General features: G+C 35.4%; 5 protein-coding genes across 12 annotated transcripts; 2 read left to right on the top strand and 3 right to left on the bottom strand.

The window, feature by feature from the left end:
• Window positions 1-1,095: 1,095 nt before the first annotated feature.
• LOC114173484 (protein CDC73 homolog) lies at window positions 1,096-2,865 on the bottom strand. Of its 2 annotated transcripts, XM_028057925.1 has the most exons (4): window positions 1,817-2,865; window positions 1,638-1,720; window positions 1,411-1,528; window positions 1,096-1,268 (listed from the first exon to the last, which is right to left on the bottom strand). In XM_028057925.1, the coding sequence occupies exons 1-3, from the start codon at window positions 2,814-2,816 to the stop codon at window positions 1,436-1,438; spliced, it is 1,176 nt and encodes a 391-aa protein (XP_027913726.1). In that variant the 5' UTR covers window positions 2,817-2,865; the 3' UTR covers window positions 1,096-1,268; window positions 1,411-1,435. The 2 variants fall into 2 exon arrangements, with proteins under 2 accessions (XP_027913726.1, XP_027913725.1); XM_028057924.1 differs by having other exon boundaries at window positions 1,251-1,528.
• A 275-nt stretch (window positions 2,866-3,140) lies between these two features.
• Window positions 3,141-4,240, bottom strand: LOC114174227 (uncharacterized protein At2g34160-like). 2 transcript variants are annotated; one of them, XM_028059021.1, is made up of 5 exons: window positions 4,007-4,239; window positions 3,849-3,897; window positions 3,602-3,664; window positions 3,456-3,520; window positions 3,141-3,366 (listed from the first exon to the last, which is right to left on the bottom strand). In XM_028059021.1, the coding sequence occupies exons 1-5, from the start codon at window positions 4,145-4,147 to the stop codon at window positions 3,286-3,288; spliced, it is 399 nt and encodes a 132-aa protein (XP_027914822.1). In that variant the 5' UTR covers window positions 4,148-4,239; the 3' UTR covers window positions 3,141-3,285. The 2 variants fall into 2 exon arrangements, with proteins under 2 accessions (XP_027914822.1, XP_027914823.1); XM_028059022.1 differs by lacking the exon at window positions 3,602-3,664 and having other exon boundaries at window positions 4,007-4,240.
• Window positions 4,241-6,290: 2,050 nt separating this feature from the next.
• Window positions 6,291-10,894, top strand: LOC114173824. Its single transcript, XM_028058452.1, has 6 exons — window positions 6,291-6,664; window positions 6,827-6,992; window positions 7,286-7,462; window positions 7,553-7,636; window positions 10,033-10,114; window positions 10,208-10,894. Exons 1-6 carry the CDS (start codon window positions 6,291-6,293, stop codon window positions 10,639-10,641), a joined length of 1,317 nt encoding a protein of 438 aa, XP_027914253.1. The 3' UTR covers window positions 10,642-10,894.
• Window positions 10,895-12,316: 1,422 nt separating this feature from the next.
• On the top strand, window positions 12,317-18,148 carry LOC114174017. Of its 5 annotated transcripts, none has more exons than XM_028058749.1 (8): window positions 12,317-12,535; window positions 13,309-13,527; window positions 13,693-13,800; window positions 13,959-14,129; window positions 14,485-16,513; window positions 17,325-17,440; window positions 17,589-17,707; window positions 17,830-18,148. In XM_028058749.1, exons 2-8 carry the CDS (start codon window positions 13,329-13,331, stop codon window positions 17,935-17,937), a joined length of 2,850 nt encoding a protein of 949 aa, XP_027914550.1. In that variant the 5' UTR covers window positions 12,317-12,535; window positions 13,309-13,328; the 3' UTR covers window positions 17,938-18,148. The 5 variants fall into 5 exon arrangements, with proteins under 5 accessions (XP_027914550.1, XP_027914548.1, XP_027914547.1 ...); XM_028058747.1 differs by having other exon boundaries at window positions 13,309-13,602; XM_028058746.1 differs by having other exon boundaries at window positions 13,309-13,800.
• Window positions 18,149-18,892: 744 nt separating this feature from the next.
• On the bottom strand, window positions 18,893-20,724 carry LOC114174734 (protein CDI). 2 transcript variants are annotated; one of them, XM_028059584.1, is made up of 3 exons: window positions 20,472-20,655; window positions 20,313-20,385; window positions 18,893-20,236 (listed from the first exon to the last, which is right to left on the bottom strand). In XM_028059584.1, the coding sequence occupies exon 3, from the start codon at window positions 20,222-20,224 to the stop codon at window positions 19,430-19,432; it is 795 nt and encodes a 264-aa protein (XP_027915385.1). In that variant the 5' UTR covers window positions 20,225-20,236; window positions 20,313-20,385; window positions 20,472-20,655; the 3' UTR covers window positions 18,893-19,429. The 2 variants fall into 2 exon arrangements, with proteins under 2 accessions (XP_027915385.1, XP_027915384.1); XM_028059583.1 differs by lacking the exon at window positions 20,313-20,385 and having other exon boundaries at window positions 20,472-20,724.

The raw sequence follows: 20,724 nt of genomic DNA, 5'->3' as shown, positions 1-20,724 counted from the left end.
TCTGTTTCAGTTTGTTCTCAGGTTTCTTGCCCTCGTACACATGAGGCTCGGTGGCTGGCATCAAACCTGGCTTACACGCTGAAGAGATTTATTTTTCCTTTTCAAACCAACTCAAGCCACCGCTTAAGAAAGCTATTCAACAGGTCTCAATTAAAAACCATGCAGCACAAACACAGATTTGAACACTATGATACTATAATATCCAAAATGTAGGACGCTACAACACAAATGTGCATCTGAACATTACTATTTTGTTTCACAATTAACATTTATATATATTCAAAATTATCTATAAAAAGGTTAGACAACTATAACAATATGAACATATAGTTGCCAAGAGGATTTAATTAATTTAAAACATTTCACCCTTCTTGGTCATCATCATTGAAAAAAACACTATAGTTAAGGTTCATCTAAAGACAAATTAACAACTACAAAAAATTCAACAATATATGAAGATATGATATAAGAATAAATAAAAATGTTCCTAAAAATACATAGATAATATTCATGATTATGTAGAATACGTTCCTTGATTCTATAATTATAATATAAACTTACACAAATTTCTAACTTCTTGATAAGATCACCATGTTTGCCCTCATTTACGTTGTCTTGGAGTTGTGTTGGTAGTGTCAAAGACCAAAAAATACATTTTTTTTTTTAATTCTGATACTTCAACGGTGTTTGATTTGTATGTTTGATATATGTCATACAAATGTCCGTGTGTCATAGACAAAGGCACACGCCATTGAAGAGGAGTGTCAGAGTTTCATAGATTACAAAACCTCATGCATTGACAGACTACCACAACTTCTAAAAACAGGCACAGCAGAACAGATGAACAAATAGGTAGCATATCATGAACCACATGAATGCGGAAACTCAACATGTAGGGAGGTTAAGACAACCGCATGTTGGGGAGATAACTATTAGTGTGTTTGGATTACTGTTTCAAACGTCAAATTTATCATTTGCATTTTCCAAGGTACTAAACAGAGAAGATCAGTGTTGGATTGAACCTAAGGCGGGCTTAAGTTAGTTTCTACCGTTTCCCAGACCGATTGTAAATATTAAATATCCAACTTGAAAGTGTGACAAGATAACTAAACAAATGAATAACGATCTTGAACTCTGCGCAACTCAATCTCCACATCTGGTAATTCCAGATTAGAAATAGAAGTACTGCCATAGCTATATGTTCCCAAAAAAGCACAGAAATTAACCTTATATGGACAAGAACTTGAGTATAAATTTCACAAATGAATCTGTAAAAGTTAATTGCAAGTGTAAGATTTCCATCCATTATACAAGGCAAGTTATTATAAATACTTATCTCATAATCTGATAAAACATGAATAGTGCAGTATTGCGGTCCTAAGGAACTTCAAATCAAAACTATGTACGTACATGAACTCTAAATATGGTACAAAAATCAAGAACGTGATCGTGCGCGAGCAAATTCTTCTAGTCTCTCCCACACGTCCAATGCAGCGGCCCTGTCCTGATGTCGTTTATTCTTACTAATCTGCAAATGGCAACAAGTTAGAAACATGTGACTAAACTACAAGTTGAATAGGTGTAAATACAGGAACACAGCAAAGCACTAGATTGATATTAATTGAAGAAGAACCCACCGAGATAATCTTCACATTCCACTGCTTGACATTCTTTGCTGACTCCAAACTATCATCTTCAAATCGCATGTAAAATCCAATAACTGCAAGAAATAATGAATCAAAAAGGGTTACTCACAATCAACGAGAAGCACCGATTGGAATTGGTATAATGTACAGAAGGAATGGAGCGGACTTACTTTTGTTGAAAATTTCAACATGGTCCTTGAAAGGCCAGTCCTTAAACTGCCACTCCTTGCCCAACACAAAAACAGCAACGACCCGATCCCAGTCGTCGGGTTTAAGAGAAGAAGGCTTATCCCTCACTTCATAAGCGGTTACAACCCTATCCCTACTGAGCTTCTTCTGGACAGTGACGCAATCTGGCCTGGTCCCTTTCATCTGCTTCACCTTCACATCAGTGGGTATATAAACACCGTCCTCCAAGAACTCCTTCACATTGTAGATAGTGATAAGGGTCTGAAAGGCACTGGGGACCAAGATAATGGGAACGCCTTCCCCAATTTTGGTACCCTTCAAGAGCATCTTAGGCTTCGGGGTGGGGTCGTACCCGCCCATGTCGTCGGAAAACCCTAAACCCCTGTCATCGGCGGCCATCAAGCGACTCTTGGCGACGAGGCCGTCCTTCCTCTGCTGCGACTCCATCCTCTGGCGGTCCTCCTCACGCTTAGTGGCGGAGACGAGGACGCTGTAGAAGTCGCGATTCTTGCACTCGAGGAGGGACTGGCGGTCCTTCAAGGGCCTCTCGACGGAAGTGATGAGGGAGATTAGGTCCAATTTGTCGGGCTGTTCCTGGGGCTGGGGGAGGGCCTGGGCCTGGGAAGGGAGGGTGGATTTGGGGGCGAAGGAGGGGTCCTCAGGGCGGTACTCGATGGAATCGGTGGAGGTTAGGGTGCCCTGGAGGTACTGGAGAAGGGGTTTGCGGTCGGGGAGGGTGACGGAGGGGATGCCGACGGCGAAGGTGTTCTGGATGTACTCGGTGTGCTTGAGGTGGTGGTTCTTGATGTAGTGGACTAGGGTTTCCAGAGTGTATCGGTTGCCCTTTGTGGAACGATAAGCGGTTTCCACCCAGCACGGGAAGGTGTACTCCTCCCCGAATCGGAACTCACCGTTCACACGCACTATCTTCTCCACCTCCCCTCTCATCGTAAACTCCCGAAGAGCCGACAGCGGATCCATTGCTTTCCACCTCTGTCACTGCAACCTACGTTAATATGTATGATACATAGATTCTCTATGCTTTCTATACTCACCCTTTAATTCCGTTCAAATTTTATTTTTTATTTATCTATTATTAGATAAAAAAATTTAATTATTTAATTTTATTAATCTTTTTATTTAATAAACTATGCAATAGTGTAATTTCCTTTCTTCCATATATAATTAGTAATTCCCCACTTAAAATAATGAATATATACATTTAGTTTTAATTTTACAATATCTAATAATCATACCAGATTCATAATTCTTTGTCAAAAATAAATCAGAATTTCGTCATTGCAATTTAAAAAATTAAAAAAACCTAATTTTATTATGGACTCAAGTAGTCATTAGCGATTACAGAAAAAGAACTCTGGAGAGATCTATACAAGGAACAGATTTTACAAGAGTCAAATGGTAATGACCTTTGGTCAAACTACTCTAACTGCTATGCCTTAGTATCAACGGTGCTTTGATTCTCAATAGTGCTTTGTTCCATTTCTGAAGCCTTTCCCAGCAAAATCCCAAGCTGTGTGAAGAAATATCCATCCATCAATTAAAAATAGTTGTAGCAAACTGAAAGACTGAAAGATTGAGTGATGATAAGGAAAAACCAACCTTAGCCTTCGGAATCCCTCGACCTTCTTTCTCTTCCTTGGAAATAACCGTGGATGTCATGATATCTGCGTCACATACACAAGTCAAACTCAGAATAAAACCTTTGGCTTTCGGCAAGCTTCGTAAGGACAAGACTCATATCTTACTTTTCTCAATTGCCCACCCGTTACTTTTCAAAATCTCAGAGATTATCACAACAGTTGGAATAGCTGGGATTCAAAATTTAAAAAAGAAAAGGTTAGGAGAATAAAAAAGAATGCAGAACCCGTACGTTCAACTTTAACATTTTAGCGTTTAGGGTGTGATTAGTAATAGCCAAAATCTATTCATCAAGAGGGGCTAAATTGAGGGTTGAAGAAAATAAAACGCACAAACAGATTCAATAATTTATACCCATGCCCAGCGCACAGAGCTCCACGTCATTGTCCTGCTTTATAAACTTCTGCACCGTCAGAAAGAAACACAAGATTGATAAATGAAGCCATTTGAAGCCAATTTCCACAATCTTTCAAATGTCGATAGAAATTACGAAGGAGAAAGAGAGTGATTACCTTGGCAAGATTGAGGTAGAAGAAGAAAGGTTTCTTAGTTTTCGAAACCTGAATTCGGATTATCTTCTTGCCTTTGTCTTTGACGCCGTTAGCGTTGGCGTTGTCGTTCTTAGGAGCACCCTCCGTCATCTCTACTGCCATCTCTCTCTCGCGCAGATTTTGCAGTATGCTACTCTCACTTAGAACCTTCTTCAAGCGAAACAGAAATGGATTATGCAATATCCGTTGACGGAGACGATTTTATAGGACTCCTTAACCAAACCTGAAGCGACACGTGTCCCCTTCTGTTAATACTCCCTAGGTGGAATTACTCCTCTACCCCTTGGTGGAGTCGAAGAAATGTATACTTATCTAAACTTATTAATCATTCTATTATAAGTAATTTGGTGAAAAATTTTATATTGATTTTTATGATAATTTTTATATTGATTAAGTATATGTATTTTCACTAATGTGCGTGAATATATATATATATATATATATATATATATATATATATATATATATATATATATATATATAAATCTTCGTATGTTTGCTCTTAACTCTTTTTCTTACTTTTATATTTTTAAATTGTTAAAAATATTTTTGTTTTAGTGGATAGTTAAACCTTAAACCCTAATATTAAATTTTATTTATTTTTATTTGATATTTATAGGATTATAATTTTTTTTTATGTTTGATATTGAAACAAATAAACTATTGTTATTTGATAATATGATAGTTTATTTTATGATTTGTCCTTTTAAAATAAATGTTTTTTAGTTAATAATTATAATAATAAAATATTTTTTAGTGAATGTTAAGAGAAAAATGTATACCCATTAGAATAAAGATAATCAAAATCAAATCCACCTGCTTAAACATTGTATTCTTTTTGACCCGATTTGTAGGATGAATGGATTTGGTAAAATAGATTTATGTGATAAATTGTATTTGTATTTGTTGATTTAGGAAAGAGTATGATGACGAATTTGTGAAATATATTCAATTTTTTCATTTTGTCAAAATTGTGAATATTTGCGAGGATGAAGTGTAAACTTATCATTTTATACTTTATGTATGAGTATTATATGTGGGTGACATGTATTAGAGGGTGTTTTGTGCATATGAATTATTGAATATCGATATAAATTAGTGAGGATTGGTCAGTGATTAAATCCATGATATGTGTATGGTTTGTTTATATATATATATAAATTTTAGATTTTTAATTTATTAAATTCTTTTAATCTATTATATCAATAAAATCTGAACTTTTATAAATTTTATTGTAAAATTCACTTGTTTTCATCTTAAAATATCTTTAAATAAACAAAAAAATTATCCATTTAAATTTATCTATGTCTATCCAAATTCATCATCACCCTCTTTTTCAAATTTATCTCTCTACATAACACACCCTAAGTGTTATCCCTAATTTTGATTTTTATATTATTTAAGATATTTTTGTTGTCGTTTTTCTCGTATGCTTATTGACTATTTTCTCGTAGACTTTATTAACTATTTTTATTGGTTTTACGAAAAACCTATTCAACAACATATTATTAGAGGATGAGATTGTGTTGCGGTAAATTAGGGTTTGACTTCTGTTTTCTTTTAAAGTTGATATTAAATAAATTATAAAATAAAAAAATAAATGCAAATTTAATCAAACAACATTATCAATTTTATATTTATCCGATAAGTTTCACAGTTTTACCTACTGAGTTTGAGTTGATTGCGCTCTCCCAGTCAGCGCTCACGCTTCATTCGGGCCTTTCTTAGAACACTACAATAAAATTAAAATAAGATTAGGTAGATGCTTATAAAATACAGCTTCTATCCAATGGATAATTGAAATGTAATTTTGAAAAAAAAAAAAAAGAGTGGATAATTGAATGTAATTTTGAAAAAAAATAGGTTGTCTTGAACAAATTTACGCGGCATTTGGTTTGGATTTAATCGGAGAAGAAGGGTGGGGACTTGAACCGTCGAACCTAACAAATGCTTTCTAATATTTAATGCAAATAAATCGACGGCAGGTGGAGTGACACGTGGCGGGTTTCTCTGAGCGAGAGAAAGAGGGGAAAAAAGAAAGCCTATCCTGTTGGCGATTGGATTGTTGAAGATGGAAGAGGGTGAACTCGTTGGTTGTGTCCTCTGCAACAAGGTTTCCTTCATCTCTTGATTCTATTGTTTGTTGCTGCAAAACACCAAGAAAAGCGAGGAGAGAGATAGAGATAGAGATAGATAAAGAGGAGTGATAGAGAGAGAAAGAGGGATCTTTCATTTTCTGTGGAAAATGGAGGATTCTTTCTTTGACATGGGAGAGTTTCTCAAGAAACCCTCCATAACGGAGACATTCGTCGACATTTTGCTATGCGCGGTTCCGATTTGGTTGGCTGTCATGATCGGCCTCGTGATCGGCTGGTCGTGGCGCCCGCGCTGGACGGGGCTCCTCTTCCTCGGCCTCCGTAGCAAGTTACGCTTTCTCTGGACGGCGCCACCGGGGTTCGGCGCTCGCCGCCTCTGGTTCGCCTTCACCGCCGTCTCCGCCTTCTCCATTTGCCGTACCTATTGGTCCAATTTCAAAGGCAAGGCCAAGGCAAAAGCTGAAGATCCCTCGCCCTCGCAATCTGATGTTGCCGACTCCAACGCCATCGAGCGCACCACTCGGTATGTAGCATTGATAACATTGTTGGATTGGTGTTTAATTATTGTTATCGTAATTTCTTTCTACTAGCTATCGGATTTTATGATTTACTGTGCTGTGTTGGTAGATGAAGAATTGATCGCTTTATTATTTGTTTGGCTAATTGGTTAATTCACAATCATTAGGTCCGGTGATTGGGCTGAGGAGAGTGGGCAGGACACTGTTACACAGGCTGATTTGGAGCATTTTCTTCATCTTCTTGAAGGGAAAGTTGGGTTGATGGACCGGCAATGTTTTATGGAGAGGTCAACACCAAACATGCAATACAAAGCTTGGCGTCATGATCCTGAGGTAGATTCCGAGGTTTAATTTTCATCTCATTTCAACTGTCTATACATTATAAACTGGCAAAAATCATACACATCTTGCATTACTTATTAGTTTTGTATATTTTCCGATCAGAGGCATGTTTACCTTGTAGTTAAAGTATATTTATGTTATCAACTTTTTCTCTATTCTATGTTCCTCTTCCAAATGAAAAATACATCCTCACCATCAATATTTGATGATTATTTCCTTTTGTTTTTCCACTTCCACCTTAGAAATAGACCACCGTCTGATGTTGTATCTGGATATGTGAACAGACAGGTCCTACAGTTTACCGTAGCAGAACCGTCTTTGAAGATGCAACCCCAGAGTTAGTGAGGGATTTCTTCTGGGACGATGACTTCCGTCCTAAATGGGATCCTATGCTTGCATACTGCAAAGTATTGGAGGAATGCCCTCATAATGGGACAATGATCTCTCACTGGATTAAAAAGGTATTTACCCCAAAGATCTTAAAGACTTCTATTTTAATTTTGTTCAATGGTACGGTTCACTGATTCTTCATGTACTCCTTTTGTCTGTAGTTCCCCTTCTTCTGCAGTGATAGAGAATATATTATTGCTCGAAGAATATGGCAGTCTGGAAACACGTACTATTGTGTCACTAAGGTATGGCTCTAACATGGTTCGTTATAATTTTATGGCATTTTCTCTTGTTTATACTCCTCTCCCGATGACAAGGCCACGACGGACTTCTATCACTTTGAAAAGAAAGTCCCACTTATGTGATGACTCTAACAGTGAATGTCTAATTTCTAGCTAGAAACAATTGAGTAATGAATTAGGAAAGGAATGAGTGGAAATTGGTCCCACTACCTCTCCCCTCACAAATTTTGAAAATTGTTTTTGAACCAAGTTTCTCGCATCCCCTCGCAAATTCTGCACATTGTTTTTTTAACCAAGTTTCACGCATTAAGTTGATAGCATAAGTTGAACTAGTTATTTTATTGATGTAGTTATTCACCCTGATAACAGCAGAGTGGCCAACAATAGTTTTATCTTACTATGTGAAATTGGCTACATGAAACAAAACATCATTAGGCTCAATTAAAAATATCAAAGTTTTAGGGATTTTATTCACCATTGGATCTCTTTTAATAATGTCTTCCAATATTCTTGAGTCTTCATCAATAGGGTTAAAAGTATTCTCTCTACTCTACTCACCAGTGTCCTCAGTAGCTTTTTTGTATACGTCTAAACTATCTTAACCAATTTTCTAATCATCTTTTTTTGGATAAGTGATACATTAATATCTACTTGTATATAATTGTGCTGATATATCTTCCTGCCGACCTTACCCTATTCAAAAAGCGAGATCTAGTAATAAATGTTGATTTATTTTATAATATGGGTTAATATCCAGGTCATAGATGGTATTATCTTGCCAATATAATTAAATAAAACGTAATAAGGAGCATAATAAGATAATTAGAGGAAAATCAAGAAGGACAAGTCCATGATTGTAGAAACCGAATTGCAACTCTTTAGGGACAAAACTCACCATAAATACAGAAGACAACAACCCATGGAAAGACAAGACATTAATAGGGGATCTCCATATCTCTTGGTTAGAACAATTATCATTTTATATCTGTCCACAAACATCTTAACACGCTATTTTTTGCTGCTCTTTTCTCTTATTATTCTTTTAATGCCCAACATACTGTAGAGTGTGGGGGTGTTTGCGGATTGGATTTGAATTGATTTTGAAGGAAAAATACCTTTTCTAAACTCCTTAGTTTTGTTATCTGATCATCCGGTTGATTTGATACCTTGATTGTAAAGTTCAATTCAATTCAATCCAATTTATTATGAGTTAGACTGCATGGTTTTGGCTTTTTGAAAAAGTTTAGAAATATTTTAATAAATGATGCAATATTGAAATGCGCAAATTATTCCTACATCAAATAACACATCTCATGTAATTCACAGCATAGTTGAAGTTATAGGTTAAAGATATTCTCATAATAATCTCTTAGTTCTTAATTGCATGGACATATGACTAACTATTGAATATTTTTTATTTGAATTACAACAAAGTTTGGTTTGGATTTGTTTTCAATATAGATTCTCACTTTCAAATCCAATGAAAAAAAAAGTCGTTTTTTCTTTCTTTTTTTTTTATTTCAATCTGATTACCACAATGTTGTATTGGATTGATTGATGAACACTCTTAGTAGAGTATTGATGATCGTATAACAGTATTATAGGACTTTCCTTCGAGTTTTTTGAGTACTTTGTGATCTCAAATAACTCTCAGAAGCCTTTCTCCATTTTAGCCGTCCAACTTGTATCCTCTGCATGACATTAATAATTTACCTATCATTTTGTATTATTAATTCAAGGTACTTAAAGTCAGAAATTTATGGTATGACATCTCCCACTTTTATGTCCAAGTTATTTACCTATGTCTCTTTGTTAAAATTGTGAAACACGGACCTTTTCTTCTCCTAGTCTAGAAGAAACCTTTTGACTTTATTGTCTATCTCCAATGCTCTTGTTTTACTTCTCTTCCTTGCTTTTTCAATCAAAATATATTATATGAAAAGAAAAGGCCTTTATTTTATGTCCCTAGTAAGCATCTTTATGATTGGTTAAACAAGTATAGGCTTGAGACCAAGTCTTGATGTAGACCTATTATTCTAGGGATGTCTTTAGTCTCGCCAACATAACTTCTCTCACTTGTAGTTACTCAATCATACACGTCAATTTTTTTCCAAAGCCTTGCGGAAAAGTCAAAATTTCTCTTAACTCTTAATCATATGTAAGTATATTTACCATGCTACCTTTCCTAGTATGAATTTGAATTTATGCTAGCAATGTGAATTTATACTAGCAAAGTATCTTTACTTTGCCACCCAAAACCTAAAATATTGATGTTTTATTGTTTTCCATGTGTTTTGCATTAAATATGCCGCCAATTGATCACAAATTAGACGTAAAATAGATATGGAATATTCAGAGTAACCACAATGATTGTTCCTATTTAATCTCCAATGTTGTAGGGAGTACCCCATCCCAGTTTGCCAATACGGGATAAGCCCAGACGTGTGGAGCTCTACTTTTCTAGTTGGGTGATCAAACCTGGTAAGAACTGTCAGAACAATTATTATGTGTTTGTTATCCTTAAAGCAATTCAATGGTGGTGGTTTAAGTACTGATTATGTGAAATTGATGCAGTGGAATCTCGCAAAGGAGATGGTCAGTTGTCTGCATGCGAGGTTACCCTGTTACATTATGAAGACATGGGGATTCCCAAAGATGTTGCCAAGTTGGGAGTTCGCCATGGAATGTGGGGAGCTGTCAAGAAATTGCACTTAGGAATGAGAGCTTACCAGAATGCTAGGAAAACAGATTCTTCTTTATCAAGATGTGCATTGATGGCAAGTAAAACAACTAAGATTTCTTCTGACACAAACATGCATTCCTCGGAGTCTTCGTCTTCCATGGAAGATGGGATGCAAGCTATGTGCAATATTGCACAAAAGGGTCATGGCATTGATTGGAAGTGGGTGGCTCTAGGTGGCACTGTTGCTCTGGTTTTGGGTCTTCATAATGGGGCTATAGGGAGAGCGTTGTTATTGGGAGCAGGGCACAGACTTGCGCGGAGGTGAGTTGTCCAGGATCTGGTCAATGGGAAGAATATCTACTTATCACCATTCGGAATATTCATCATAAATATATTTAGACTATCATTTATCTGTGTCGAATGCTAATTTTGCGTTATATTATCATCACCATTTTTATTTTATTTCTTTTACTGATTTGATCGTCTCGCGATATAGAATCATAAGCTGCAATTAAATTCTTGCTGTTGTGTATTTTTATGGAACGAATTCTTGTCAAACTGTGAAGCACAATTCTCTATATTTCCCAGAATCAACTCCACCATTTAAAATGCTTTTAGCACGTTAACCAAAAGAAGTACAAACAGAATAAGCGCAAGGGACATAATAATAGAAATTTAATGACTTTGTCGGATTGAGAAATCTGGTGTCCTTTTATATCTATTATCAAATCCTTGTTCAATAATTCTGTAACTGCACTTCTGAACAGGGGAATAGATGTCATTTGATATCATGTTCCGCGTTATCCAACATTTCGTCGTGACGTTCGACTAATGAAACATGATTTTGTCTAATTTTCTTCTAGTGAAACAGGAATTGACAACTCAAAAATACTTGTCCAATTTGTTATAAATAACTTTAGTAGATAAAACTGAAATTATTTATATTTAATATTTTCTGGGTACAAGTTTGGTTGTGATTAATAATGGAAATTGTTAATATTCTTATTTGTCCCTTTTATCTCTTCTACATATCTTTTTCATCATCTAAACTAATTTGAAAGTTGCATCATAGCTTTCACACTTGACAATCTCAACAAACATTTAATTCATACTGTTATTAACGCGCACTTGTGATATATATCTTTTTAAATTTTCCTTGGTCATGGATCAAACTTATATGGTTGTGTTATGCACCTTATTATTGTATCTTTTTCGTCTAGTTATTCAATAAGTAAATTGACATTGTTTATGTTTTTGTGAGAATGACGGCAAGAATTCTGAATTAAAATCACCAGAGATGTTCTAAGAATGTAGGGTGTGGTGCAATCTTCAAAAGATGATAACAGATATATCATTTCTGAATTTAATTCAAGACTTTCTCTTCATATCATATTCCATATGTTAGTTGGAAGTTTTTTTTTTCTTTCTGGGCTTAATTTTAAAAGATGGTTGAGAGAATAGTGTATACGAATGAATCTTTTCTTTAACTTCTAATATATAAGACTTTTAGATATATTGAAAGAACTCTTTAATCATGAATCATATGTAAGAATTGTCTAAATTCTTTCTTTTATTCTTGATGTCTTGATAAAAGTATGAACTGGAAGATTAAATTACCTTCAGCAGGATATATATATATATATACACACGTAAATTTGTTGTTAATATTTGATATTATTCGTACAAGTTAAAAAAAAAAAGTTGAAATGATTTTTTTTTCACTCATTTAAACCACGTACTAAAATAAACAAAACGACTATTTCTTCTATTAAAGATTTTCAAATTACAATAAACTGTCAAATATCTTATTCTCTACTATACATCCATCTAACAGGAGATAACACTTTTATCTTAAAATACACAATCATTCAAAATGAATTAATTAAAAATAAAAAATATTATTATTTTATTGTATCTTTTAAAGTTGTAAAAATCTTGAAGAATAAATAAATCGAGAGATTGACAGAGGTAAACAGTGTCAATGAAACACTGCAAATTGCAATGATCCAAGGTACGTGGGTGGTCAGTGGCAGAGAGTGTGTCCACGTGGCATATTCTCAACCTCACAGAAAAGAAAAAAGGTAGACAGCTTCATGTAACTGTTATACCAGCACTTCTTCTGCAACTGCCCCCCAACTCCATTCTCTTTCTTTTTCTCTCTCTCTTCTTTTTTTCTTAGTACCCTTTTGTTGCTTTGCTTAATGGATCAAACAAAACTGGTAAAGTTTCTCTCTTTCACTTCTCATTTAAGCTTCAAAATTAACTCTGTTATTCTACTTTGAGCTGAATTTTGAGTTTGGAGTGTAGTAGCTTCTAGTCTAGTTCTAGCCTTTTCTTTTTACTAGCCTGCAATATATTGCTTTGTGATAGGATATGTAAAGGAAAATATTTGAAGTTTGTTATTTTCTTTGTCAAAAATGGTTATAGTCTCATGTTTCCATATATGTAACCAAATGATCGAGTTGAACCCTTTCTAGTTCTGCCCAAGATGATGGTTGTAGTGGTGCCCTTGTTCTTTGTCCACACTTGAACCCCACTAGGTGCTTATAGGTGCTTATAGAAATACCATTCATAAGCCTGTACCTGGCAACGTTAGCTTTTGGTATGTTTGATTCTTCACAACATCTGTGGCAGTAAATTACTTTTAACTGTTTTTTCTGCATATTTGATAATGCTTAATTATGTGGTTGTTTCTCCTCCTTGTCTTGTCGCAAATATTATAAGCTTCACTTAATGTTCTAAAATTTATTGCTTTTTGCATTTGTGAAACACTTGGATTAAGAATGTTACCGAAAGATGTTAGCATAAGGGTTCGTTGAAACAAATGTGTCTATTCAGAATGTTTTCCAATATGATGCATCTTAGAAAGCTGAATAATGAGTCACCAACCCATTATTTTCAGTTGCCTTGGCTCAACATCTTTACCCTGCTTTCAGAATTTTCACTTGAAGTGCTACGCTGAAGGTTACTTTTAATTGTAATAATATTTCAGGATCTTTTTGTGAAGAGTTTATGCTTCTGAAGATGAGTGCCGAAAACAAGAAAATAAAACCAAAGACTGATATTGAACTCTTTCTCAATAATGCTAACCAGTGCGTTTGGAAAAAATTAAATAATGACTCAGGTGCAGGTGCAAATGCAGCCTCCAGGGTGGACATGACATTTGCTGCCACTGACCCCCTATCTGAAATAGTTTGGTCACCAGATAAAGGTTTGAGTCTTAGATGTGCCGATTCAAGTTTTGCTGATAAAAATACTTCACTTTTTCGGGAACTTGGAACGAGCTGTATGGTTCTTGCTCAGCCACAAAATTTTACTGGTGGTAGTTCTACCCCTGATAACCCTTTAGATGATGATTTTGTGAAACCTTTAGCAGTTGTATGTGCCAAGGGTGATATTGCTGAAGCAGATGCTCCTACCATGCATGCCACTGGTGATTCAGGTGTCAAGGCCAAGTTTAAAGCCTATGAAGAAGATGATATAGGTAAGTAGTGTATAGATGCAAGAAAAGGAGGCTTTACAGTAGATTTTCAGGTCCAAATTAGTTAAATACTTAACTGGGACTTGTGAGTTAGAGTTTGTGTCTTTCTGGTCACTTTTTCCTGGAATCATTTTCTCAATCCTACAGAACTCATCTGGCAGGATCTGTTGGTCATAAAGATATAGTGAACACCACAGCAACAACACCTAATTTGCCGTGTGATGAAAGTGGGAATCTGGTGAACAATTGTGAAAAGGTTGCTGGTGATCAAGGCAACATTGGAACTAATTACATGTCTGGGATAGAGGGGAACAAATTTTCTGCTATGTCAGGTATGTGCTGTCATCAAGATAGTTAAAGGTGAAACGTGCCCTTAATGAAGAGCTTAATGCTTACAAAAGGGAGTCACCAAAGAAAGTTTTAGACCTTAAAGCAGTTAAATACGTGAATATTTGCATTGATATGAGGATAATATTTGTGCACATGTTTGTGGTACATTCTAATTTGTTTAATTCTTGTTAATGGTTTTTGGCTGCATAATACAAAATAATATACAGGCACTGAAACTCGAAGCATATCCTTTCTGTTTAAAGAAGAAGATTTATTGGACTTTTTGTTTCTGTTAAAGAAAAGTTCAAATTCTTCCCTTTTGTGAATACCTCTGAAATGTATTATTTTATTTGTTAGGAACATTGGACAATTTATTTCTTCAATCAGAAGAAATCAAACCAAATATGGACCAAAATCCTTCTCCAGGAAGACATTCTGATGGAGGTGTAGATATTGCTCTTGGAAAAAAGGCTGTAGTAACTGGTAATTTACATACTGCAGTTGAGCCTGTAGTGGAATTCAAAGGCTCTGATGCTCCAGGGACTAATTTAGCATCCTCCAGCAGAAGACCTTTACAAAAACTGGAATTTAGTGCAGAGAATGATTTACGGATTGATAACTTTGAAGCTGCTTGTGCTGGAACAAGTGGAATTAATGTTCATGGGATTGAAAACAAACTTCAGGACAATGAAATGATGCTACCATGTGATAAGATTCTTCCAGCCATGCATTCTCCGTGTCATAGTAGGATTTATATGGCAATAAACAAAGGCAAGGAAAAATCTTTATCGGACGGGGATGCAAATGTTGTGTTGTCGAGGGAGGACAATGACAGCCATTCAAGTGTTGAGAGCTGCAACAGTGCTGGCTTTTTTCCAACAGGTAAGAAGAGAAGAAACTTTCAACAACAGTTGATAATAGGGAGTAAAAGAGTCAAAAGGCAAATGGAAGAAACTTCTGGTTCAAAATCCTATGTCAAACAGGATAGCTCATTCATGAATTGGATTTCAAACATGGTGAAAGGACTCTCTCAGTCAATTCAAAATGATTCAAACACTTTAGCTCTTTCTCTTGCAAATCCAAAGCATCATAACCTACAGCCTGACGAGAGACTCATCGCATGCGATACGAATCAAGATTCTGAGCAAAAAATAACAGGATTCAAATCCATTTTTCAGTCCATATATTGTCCAAGCTTGAAGAATGTAGAAACAAGAATCCATCAAGAAGGAAAGAGTAGTGAGGATTTAGAGCCAGTTAACACTGAACATGGTATAAATGCTACTCCAATAACCTGTTGTGCAGAGAATAATAGCCCTTCCAAACTTTGTTTGCGGTCGAATAAGTTTGAAGTATCTACTGGAAGACATGAAGCTGGCCCGTCATCACAACCTCAGATTAAACCTCTAAATTTTTTCAACTGTCAAGAAAGCAGCAAAAGTAACATAATGGAGACTAAAAATAATTCCATCTTTAGCTTTAGTAGGGACAAAGAAGAAGTGGCGCCACATTCATCTTCAACCAAACAGAATACAGATAACAATGACAACATTGATTCCAATGTGCTATCTGACAGAAAGGAAGAAGAGAATACTTGTCACAGAAGAGAAAATCTGGGAAGTCTCTGGATAACTCGTTTTTCGCCAAAATTCACTGCTCCCTTGAGAGAACAACCCAGCAATGAGACGGAGGTCTCTACTGATCTTAAAGAAGAGAATGATCTTAAATCAAAGTACAAGTTCAAAGCCCTTTCATCTTCTCCAGGACTCCGAAATTTAGAGCCAATGTCTTCAATGTTTGCTAGGAGATTTGGTGCCATCAAACATATCATGCCAGCAAACACAGCAGATAATGCCAAGCAGGTTAATATGTTGTGCTTGTTTTGTGGAAAAAGGGGCCATCAACTCTCTGATTGTTCGGAAATTGCAGAGAACAAGCTGGCAGATCTCCAGAAGAATATAGATTCATGTGGAGGATTAGAAGAATGTCCTTGTATATGCATCATATGTTTTGAGCCCAACCACTGGGCAGTTTCTTGTCCCACATCAATCTCAGTTAGGAAACATGAACTGAAAGCTAATCAAGAGAGTGTCAGGCTTGATGAGGATGAGCGAGTTTTATCTGGTGGTTCTGTTAATGGTGAAACTGATCACCGAGCAGGTCAAGATATTTGTTTGAAGCGGAAATCAAATGAAATTATGACCTTCAAGGAAGGGAACAGTGCTTCATTCAAGAAAGACTGTGGTTCAAGTTCAGAGGAAAACAAATTCAGAGAAAATCCTATGTCAACTCCATCCAAATTGACTGAAAAGCAGACTTCACACTTGCCAAAGAAAATATTTGATGCAGTGAAGAAACTTCGACTGTCCCGCACTGAAATCCTGAAGTAAGTAATACCAGACAACACTTATACTTTGTCATTTCATGCAATTGCCAAATTACGTGAATGATGCAAACTAATTATTCTTAATCCCAGTATTCATGGTTATAGTATAAGGGTAGATGTCAGATATATAAAGTCATTAGTTTGCACATTTATGGGAAAAAGTTTTATAGAGAACCTTCTTTTTCATTCGTTGACAGTGTTATTTTCCCAGATCTTGTTTCTTGTGAAAAGATTCATTTTTCATTGCATAATTTGATCCACCAAACATTTAAGTATATTGAAGTTGCGTGCAACTCCATGAGTTGAAACTGTCTTATCATTAGGTCATCCTTAACTTGATTCCCATCCACTGTCATAGGGACTCCAGAAAAAGTTAATATATGCATAAAAGTAGGTGAACTGAGATATAGACACCTTCACTTTTTTGTGTGAAAGAATGGATCTATAGAAATATTTTCACAATGTCCTGAGAGGACCCCTTTGTGAAAAACTACAATGCAACACTTCAAGATTCACAGTTAGTCTTACATCCCAAAAAATGTAAAAATCTAACTAACGAAACATGTTACTGTAATAGAAGAAAAGTTAGCCAACAAATAAACTGAGTTAAAAAGTCTATATTCTCTAATCTTTCTAGCAGGTGAAGGGTTAACTGAAAATTAAAAGGAGATATAAAACTAAAGGTAGTGCATAAAATATCATGGCGAAGACAGAGATTTATATTTGTGGATAGTTATAATATAGTATACTTTTGTCACTTATAAAACAAGTGGATCTTTGTGGTTACTTAACAGACTGTGATTGACATCAGATGGATAAATACTCATGGCTCAATCTCACAACTTGATGGTTTTTTCTTGCGGCTGAGGCTTGGGAAGTGGAAAGAAGGAATTGGGGGAACTGGATACCTTGTGGCATGCATAAATGGTATCAAGAAAATCACACCTTGTTCTTTCCTTGTAAAACAAGCATGAATTATGTTACATGACTTCTGTTTTTTTCTTTTCTGACTACAAGATTGCTGTTTTCATTTGTTTTATTAACTTTTTCTTCTTCCCTGTTCTTGTTTATCCAGAGACACAATCCAGGAGACAATCTTCAGAGCAGAATACACGAAAATCTTTCTCGGTGAAAGTGGGGAGTATCAAGTGTATGGTAGAAAGTCAGTATATATCCAATCATGATTTTCTTGAGGTAATAATCATTGTGAATGTATTGGTATTGAAGCTATTTGGTTCAGTGATTACAAAAGCAGCATCATGGAAATGGTTATCTAATTCCTATTTTGGGGATGGTTTTTCTGTGCATTTGAGCAGGAAGAAATCATGGAATGGTGGTTCAACACCTCAGAAGCTGGTGCTGAGATTCCATCTGAGGAAGATCTGATAGAAAAATTTAAAAAGAAAAATATGTTAGGTCTCTAGGCATTTATTATATAAGTGTTAATATATTTGTTAGCGTATGTGAGTTTATTCTCTCACTATTTGTTATCCAATTGATTGTATATCAAAGGAAGCTTAAAATTGATAATGGTGGCAACTCATCATTATGATTTTTGTGAATGTCATACCAACATTCATATACAAAGCATTGCTTAATCTTATTATGCAATGAAAGTTATATTGGATTTCATTATATTGGATAGTGTGTTAGAAAACGACCTTGGAATGTTCTTTATATTGTGAGAAACTGTTTGTTAGCCTTAGGATTTCACAGTGAGGGTAATGCACTAACACCAGTGAATTCTACTTTCCTTTTTTATTTAATTAACTTAACCATTCAGTAATTTCATTAAAATAAGTGGATTTTATTCTTACATAATTTTAAATCTGATTGTAATCAAATGTCATAAGAATTAGTGAGGGTTCAAACAGTTATGACCAGTACAGTGTTTAGTCTTATTTGGATAAGTAAGATTCTCTTCTCTCTCTTTTTTAAACTTTTTACTGTTTTGTTCAATACTTTTGTATTATATTTGTTTTAAATTTTGCAATTTTTTATTTGTAAAATATACAAATGTTTGAATCAATTGACTCGGTTATATAATTTAAACTGAACAAATAAGATCATATTGATTCAATCTGGATTTCATACTACAAAAAACATTTATCCACTAACCAACCCTTTGATTAGGTTTTGTTAGATTAGTTCTTTAAAATAGACCAAACATGACAAACTAGACCTGATGCTTTTTTTAAAATATCTCAATAACTTTATCTAAATCGTCCTCATTTGTTCTGTTCTATGGTTACCATGAATCAATACAAATACCCAATAACTGTCACACAGTTGATACCAGCCAAGTTTTGCAGTTAAACAGTTTGAACCAAGCAAGTCTTGCAATATATTTGTAATGAATAAAGCCAAGTTTTGCAGTTAAACAGTTTGAAACCAAGCAAGTCTTGCAATATATTAGTAATGAATAATGGTATTCTTGTGTAGTTACAATGATACTACACTTTTTACACCAATACAAGCAATGAAATCATAGTCTCTCTAGATTGGGAAGAAGTTTTACAGCCTAAGCAGAAGCTGATACCTATATTGGAACATATAATTAATATATAATCTTCTACTAAAGCTCCATTAAAATATTCAATACAGAGTGGTACATTAAAATATTCAATACAGAGTGGTGCTTTTGTACCTCTCCCTTAAAGTCCTAGGGAAATCCTCAAACAAATAAAAAATGAATTACATCATCAGCAGCATTTTCTCTTAAATAGCTATCAATATAATAGTGTAATACTGTAAAGAATAGCACTAAACTCTAGTTTTAGACCAGCAGTGACTACTCTCCTGCTCTCATAACATGAATCACCAGATTCAGATTTTTCAGAACGAATGACATAAAAGAATAATACATCACTATAACTGATTCTCAATAAATAACAAGATTAAGCTGATTGATTGACTCTAATTGGCAGATTCTTTCTTAACTTGCTTGCGGTAATCTTCCATTTCACTGACCCATAGATCAGCAAATTCACAGTTTTTCCAAGCTTCAAACCATGGTCCTCCACGAGTATAATGGATGGCCTTGGGCAAAGTAAGAGGATCGTTCTCAACAACCTTGTTATGTCCCTCAAGAAAATTCCAAACAAAAGGAATGGATCCAATTTCATCATCCTCCAGCCATTGAAACCTGTGAAGAAAAGCACCAGTCTGTGTGTTGACAGTCTCAGGAGTGAGAACACGGTTCTTTGGATGACCACAGTTATAAAGAACCATTGAAGACCAATTCTTTCTGGGGTACACAGTTTGCACTGCTCCATCCATCTTAGTAGTCTCCTTTGGAGCATAATCATGCTGAACACACATGATAGCATACTTGTCCTCAATCAAATCTCTCAGTTCCTTGATATCAGCCAAGTAGAGAAAATCACAATCCACAAACATCGCCCAACCTTGATAATTGGCAAGGCAAGGTGTCAAGAATCTAGAAAAGGAAAACTCGGTACTCTCAAACTGACCCCTCTCACGCCAATACAAACCCCTCTTTCTCAGATCTGACTGCTTTATCGGTATGATCTCAACGGGAATTGAAGACCTTTTCAAGATGGAGTGCCGACATACCTCAAAGGCAAGATCTTCACTCGGGTCATACCCAACGAAGATCTTGAATACCTTGCTCTCATTGTTCACAATCTCACCATCTACCCCGTCACTTCGGGCTATTGGTGCTTCACTTTTGCCATTGCTCAAACTCATTTCTCGATGTGCCTGTCACGCAATAAATCAAACATAAACGTGATAAACAAAGAGGAAAAAGAAAAAAAGAACAAAACACAATACCCACTTGACTCTAGACGTGAACACCGACAAACAAGAACAAAAATCCAATCTTTTTCATCCCCAATATCACCCAAATGCTGTAATGTAATGTAGCGTAATGCCAAGTTAAGAAAAATGTATAGAATGCATGTGTAGAAATCAAATGTAAAATGAAGAAAAGTACCGAATTGAGATAATAGCAGCAGTGTGGGTTGGACTTGAACGGAGAAAAATTTAGTTAAAGCGAGATTTGGGTGGTGATGCACATGCAGACACCGACAGTGGTGGAGTACTATATATAGATCAGATCACGCGCTTTCTTCAATCAATTAGCCCAACCCACAGTTTTACTCTTTTTCTATGGATCAATTCTCTGGAATTACAAGGAATTTATTCACTCCTTTGTGCCTATCTCATGTTTGTTGATTTGTCTTAAT

Source organism: Vigna unguiculata, chromosome 2 (assembly GCF_004118075.2).
Source record: "Vigna unguiculata cultivar IT97K-499-35 chromosome 2, ASM411807v1, whole genome shotgun sequence".
NCBI lineage: Eukaryota > Viridiplantae > Streptophyta > Magnoliopsida > Fabales > Fabaceae > Vigna > Vigna unguiculata.
Note: the sequence above shows the minus strand (reverse complement) of the source record. Positions and strands in the feature narration are given on the sequence as shown.